The 6,586-nt window shown below is 36.8% G+C and overlaps 1 protein-coding gene across 1 annotated transcript in view; it reads right to left on the reverse strand.

The window, feature by feature from the left end:
- Positions 1-6,586, reverse strand: part of LOC106879883 (integrin alpha-8) — a 43,339-nt gene that overhangs the window by 30,019 nt on the left and 6,734 nt on the right. The window contains exons 6-9 of the mRNA XM_014929612.2: positions 5,349-5,457; positions 4,377-4,474; positions 1,380-1,470; positions 4-26 (exon numbers count right to left, since the gene is read on the reverse strand). Coding sequence (XP_014785098.1) covers positions 4-26; positions 1,380-1,470; positions 4,377-4,474; positions 5,349-5,457 — 321 coding nt within the window. The remainder of the gene's footprint in view (positions 1-3; positions 27-1,379; positions 1,471-4,376; positions 4,475-5,348; positions 5,458-6,586) is intronic.

Consider the following 6,586-nt stretch of genomic DNA (forward strand, 5'->3'; position numbering starts at 1 on the left):
CGCTGCATAAGAGCCAACTAAAAGATCTGCAGAAAACAAGGAGAGTAAAGATAGAGAAATATTAAGAATTGTTGTTTATGTTAAACAAACTGTAAATACAGAAAACATAGGAATGAGAAGCATGTGTGAGTGGAGTGGGTATCATTTGGGTCATAACTATTAGTGAATAAACCGCTCTGTTAGAGATACTGAGCCAGATTTAATAGTTAAAGACAGTAGTTTATGTAGACATCATCAAGTAATCTTGTTAACCTTGTAATGAATTTATGCTGACGATGCTTCTCTGCTTCAGGACTTCAGAAATATGACCTTCATTGGCTTTGTACCAAGATGAAGGTCCATTAGAAATAACAGCCCCATCGATAGAGGACCAGTACAAGCGAGGTAAGATGCGGATGGTACTGATGTTACACGACTATGCCAAATGTTTATCCCTTCAAGAGATAAGGAATGGAAGAAACTGGATAGACTCTAAGACAACAGAGAAGTTTGTGGTGTCCCTAGAATATTTGGTCAGACACAGACCAGTAGGGAAAGACTTGAAAGCAATGAGTTTAAACCATGTTATGCCATGAATGAGAAGGAGAAAAGGATTGCAGTAACCAACCAGGTAGAGAAAGAGGAGGTGAAAAGCCACTTTATGGAATTGGTACTCTGTTATGAACAGGGAGTGTCAGCTTCACCATCTTTATGACCTTCCCAATGTTCTTCAGTTTTAGAGTCTGACGAGACATTCACGGGGCTTAAACCCCTTATGGATGCGAAACCACTGGTCACCCTATCACTGGACATAGTCTTAACTACCTATAAATATGTTACTGCTCTATACTTTAGGGCGAGCTTCTTTCTCAGATATTGATATGTCCCATTATGACGATGTATTTCGTTGTCTCTGCAGAACTGGTCCAAACAACGTACCTTTGCCGATTGACATTACTGACTGTGTCAGTCCACTGTTTATTAGTAGTGGACCAGCCCACTTCCCACCTGGGGGTGTCCACCAGAACAGATATATGATACACTGACAATCCCACCCATGCTAGCATGGAAGGCAGACATTGAACGATGAAGATGACAATGATACATACAGGGTGCAGTGAATAAAGTGTTGTCTAAATTACACAAAAATGAAAATAACACTGACATCTCATTTTAAAAGATATATTTACCAAAATTACATAAAAATATCTTGAAATACTAAAGAGTAAATTTATTCAACAAAATCGCCATTGGTTTCAACCACAGCCTCCAGACGACTCCGGAATCTCCTGCAACACTTGGTCTCAGTAGTACATACGTTGCTGTAGGCTCTGTCTTAGCTCTACCACCACCTCAAGATAAATGACTGATTTGATTGATTGACTGATTGATCAACATACCTGTATAACCATTTCCATCTAAATCCATGCCACCTGATAAAGAATATCCAAATGTTCTTAGGCCGTTTTTCAAGTCGCTGGCATCAATCACCTGAAAATGAATAATAAAACTTTTAATTAAAAGAAAAAAAACTGGTGAATGCAACACACACACTCACAGAGGCATACAGAGTAAAAGGAATAAAATTATTGAAGATATTGAAGTATATAGCTCCCCCACCCCCACCATGTCCTGTATATAAATTCCATCAGGGTTTGACTTCATCTGTTAACTCTCCAGGGTCTGATGGAATGAGTACAAGTAATACACTAAGGCATATTTCAAATGGCTAACTGAAAAGTCAGTCTAGTGTGTGTGCGTATATGTATATATACATACACACATATTTATGTATGTATGTATATATGTAGGCATAGGCATGGTTATATGGTAAGAAGCTTGCTTCCCAATCATATGGTTCTAGGTTCAGTCCCACAGCAGGGCACCTTGGGCAAGTGTTTTCTCTTAAATCCTTGAGCTGACCAAAGCCTTGTGAATGGATTTGGTAAATGGAAACTGAAAGAAGCCTGACATATATGTACACACACACACACACACATATATATATATATATATATATATGTGTGTGTGTGTGTGTGTGTGTGTGTGTGTGTGTGTGTGTGTTTGTGTGTATGTATATCTATTCTCTGTGTCTTTCTGGCTTTGTCCCCACCACTGCTTGACAACTGGTGTTGGTGTGTTTACGTCCCTATAACCTAGAGGTTCAGCAGGGAGACCGATAGAATAAGTACCAAGCTTTAAATAAAAAAAGTTCTGGGGTCGATTTGTTCCACTAAAACCTTTCAAGGTCGTGTCCCAGCATGGCCAGTGTCAAATGACTGAAACAAGTAAAAGATAAAAGATATATGTATATATACCTTTATTCTTTTACTTGTTTCAATAGTATGACTGAGGCCATGCAGGAGCATCGCCGTTTAGTCAAAGAAATCGACCCCTGAACTTATTCTTTGTAAGCCTGGTACTTATTCTATCAGTCTCTTCTGCACCAAACCGCTAAGTTACGGGGACATAAACACACCAACATCGGTTGTCAAATGATGGTAGGGGGACAACACAGACACAGAGACACACACATACATATATACACATACACACACATATATATACATACATATTTATATATATATATATGACAGGATTCTTTCAGTTTTCATCTACCAAATCCATATATGTATGTATATATATATAACATCATTATCACCTTTGCTAACATTTGTTTTCTATCATCAACCTCATCATTTTCTTTTAATGTTTGTCTTTGTGCTGTGTGAGGAGCAACATGCCAAAAATTAGACCCAATTTTTCCTTGGCATATCGGAGAAGGTGGCTTACGAAGGTTGAGGTAGGGTTTGCACTCCAACTTCATAAAACCCTCACCAGCAATGACGACCCATAGAGACCCATGGGTTGGAGGGTTATCACCTGAGTGGGGCAAAGATGTCAACAGCCAGAAGTAGGGAATCACTAGCACATGCCACATAATACTACAACTTCTATTCCCATGCTGGCATGGGTTGGATGGTTTGAGAGGATATCATGGGTCCAAGGACTGCATTGTGCTCATATATGTATGTACGCGTGCACACATGTACTGTCAATGTTAATTAAATTAGCAAGAAATGGCTATTATGTAATTAAAATAATAATAATTCTTTCAAATTTTGGTACAGGACCAGCAATTTTAGTGGAAGAGGGCTTGCTAATTTCATCAACTAATTTAATGTTGCCCTAATAACAATCTTTTCTTCTATAGGGACAGGGCCTGGAATTTTGGTGGAGAGGGCTAGTTGTTTATATTGACCCTAATACTCAGCTGGTACTTATTTTATCAAATCTGAAAGGATGAAAGGCAAAGTTGACCTTAGCAGAGTTTGAACTCAGAATGCAGTGAGTCAGAAGAATTAACACTATAAACTACTATTTAATACTATTTTGTCTGGTGAATAACAATTTTGCCAACTCACCAACTTAATAATAATAATAATAATAATAATAAATAATAAACAAAGAAAGAAAGAAAAAATAAGGGAGCTGAAATTACAGTTGGAATCTAATCAAAATGCCAAGATTTTCTTTGTGATAGTAAGAAATTTACGATTGCCTTTCCAACAGAATGATCTCTGTGAAGTGAGAGAACTTTGGATTTTTCTATTCAAAATGCCTAGATTTTGATTTCAGATATCTGAAACAAAATTTATATTTGATTGAGGAGTGAAATGCCATTGATTATTGCACATTTAGCATCCAGAGTAACTTGATATTTTAATGAAATTTAAAGATAAAGAGGAAGGAAATGAAAATAAATGGGAAAACTCCCCAAACTTCTGCTTTACAATTATTGTAGTTTGAATGACTCAGTGAAGAGTTACTTCAGTTACAGGAATAGAAAGATTGAGGAGAATGTAAATAGTAACTGTTTATCTATTTTATAAATTTATACAATTCTGTTTGTTTGTTTTATGCATGATTTTTTTTCTTCCATGATAACATGGGTTAGATGAGTATATATTACTGATACATTATTTTAACCAGCTGTCATTCATGCAACTCATCTTTACTTGTTGTTCAAGCAAAGAATTTTTTGTTCTACATTTGTTTGACAGTATAGAATATAGACATTCATAAAAGATGTGTGAGTACACAAACACACATATTCATATATATATATATGTGAAGTGCACATTAATTTCATGAGCAAGGCACACTCAATGTTGTATCCAAGAGAGTGCCTGTTTTTATATCTACAAACATACATTTGGTTGTTTTGTTTGTAACATGTCACCTGCAAAAGCCTTTCTTAAACCAAGGATTAAGCAAAACCAAATGAGACAATATTCTCAGCATTGTATTATTGGATCCTTTATTTTTGATTGTCTTGAAAATGTCGGTACACAGAAGCTGGAAACATGAGATTGTTGGTCGTTAAAGCTACTTACCTGTGCAGGTTCAGCGATAACACCCTTCACAGATCCATGGTAAATATACACGGCACCTTTGCCATCTTTACCTCCATAGGGAGCAGAAGTGGCAAAATCTGGAAAAGTATAAAAAAAGTTATTAGTTATTCTAATTGTCAGGATCATGATAATAACGATGACAATAATTAGCATTGTTGTCATTGTGGTCTTCACCATCAACATCATCATCACTGTTGTCATTATCACCATACCGATGATAATCGTCAATGTTACCACTGTCATCATCATCATCATTGACATCATCTTCACAACCACCACCACCATCCTCCCCATCATCATCATCACCACCTTCAACATCATCACCATTATTATCAAAATTGTCATTGTTTTGCTGTGATCATCATGGTCATCATCAATATCATCACCATCATCTTCAACATCACTATTGTTATCAATATTGTCATCATTATCATCATCAACGACCCTTGTCCTTATCAGCATCATAGGTATCACTTTGCATCCACTTTTTCCATGCTGGCATAAGATTGCCAGAGACTTCTTGAAGCAGCACTGCACACTAACTGGCTATATTCCAGGAACCAATTCTTATTTACTTCTTCCAACTAAGGCATTTGATTCTATACTTTCACCTATCAAAGCATCAAACAGCCAAACTTTTTTTTATCTATGTAAGACTTAATCCAATTTCATTGCTGCCCAAAGACAACACATAAACATGTCATTTTAAAGTTCATTTTTCCATGGTTGAATGAGTCAGATTTATTGAGGCAAATTCTCTATGACTGGATGCCCCTCCTGTCACCAACCGTCACCAGTTTTCTGGTAAGGTTATATTTCCCCATGGCCTGACATGTTTGCTTTGAAGACTGGAAAGGTATAACACCACCTGTATGACAACGCAAACATACACAAATAAAAATGCATACACACCCTACCACAACATGCACAAACAAAACAGTTGAAACTCACCATTGTAGCCATCAAAGTTGATATCCTTCAATTTGGCAAATGCCCAACCGAATCTACCCTTCATTGTCTTGCCTACAAGGATGTCTTTGTTGTTTTGGTGGAATGTATGCTGCAAGGAGATAAATTAGTAAATATTTAATTAGATATACCCATTAAAATAAGGATTATAAAAATTTTCTGATACCAGAAATTGTATCACAGAATCCTTTGGTTCTATGACACAACTTCCTGTTTTAATCTTTTTGTTATCATATTTCTGTGGAGATGCTCTGTGCTTCTTTCAATTAATTATAAGCATAAAGAATTTAGTAAAATAACTTAGTTATCATTAAGCTAGTGTTTGGAATATAAATTGAGACTAAGGTTTGGTGGAAGATTTTAATTCAGAACTTTTGAAAATAAGACTTTTGTACTACAGAGCCAGAGACAGTTACAGGTGGGTTGGTTTCAAAAGGGTTAAATCAATTTAACCCTTTAGCATTCAGATTTCTCTGTCACATGTAATACTCATTTATTCACATTGATATCAATTGATTAATCATTATCTTGTAGCTTCATGTTATTGATGATGTGATTATTTTTAAAATGACATTGTAGGGGAAGTGTGAGAGAGCCAGATTTGGTCAGTCTGAAAATAAAACAGGTAGATTATTTTGGCTGGCTTAAATGCTAAAGGGTTAAATTAAAACTTAAGGTAGCAAACTGGCAGAATTATTAGTACATGAGACAAAATGCTTAGTGGAATTTTCTCCTGCTCATTACATTTTGAATTCAAATTGCACCGAGGTCAATTTTGCCTTTCATCCCATCTGGGTTCATAAAACAAAGTAACCATCATATATGCTAGAATGAATGGTTTGCTGTTGACGACTCCACAAAATTAGTGGAGGCGCAATGGCCCAGAGGTTAGGGCAGCGGACTTGTGGTCATAGGATCGTGGTCTCGATTCCCAGACCGGGAGTTGTGAGTGTTTATTGAGCGAAAATACCTAAAAGCTTCACAAGGCTCTGGTAGGGGGTGGTCGCGAAAGTAGGCGCAGGAGTGGCTGTGTGGTAAGTAGCTTGCTTACCAACCACATGGTTCTGGGTTCAGTCCCACTGCATGGCACCTTGGGCAAGTGTCTTCTACTATAGCCTCAGGCCGACCAAAGCCTTGTGAGTGGATTTGGTAGACGGAAACTGAAAGAAGCCCGTCGTATATATGTATATATATATATATGTATGTGTGTGTATATGTTT

This window comes from Octopus bimaculoides, chromosome 10, assembly GCF_001194135.2.
Source record: "Octopus bimaculoides isolate UCB-OBI-ISO-001 chromosome 10, ASM119413v2, whole genome shotgun sequence".
Taxonomy (NCBI): Eukaryota; Metazoa; Mollusca; class Cephalopoda; order Octopoda; family Octopodidae; genus Octopus; species Octopus bimaculoides.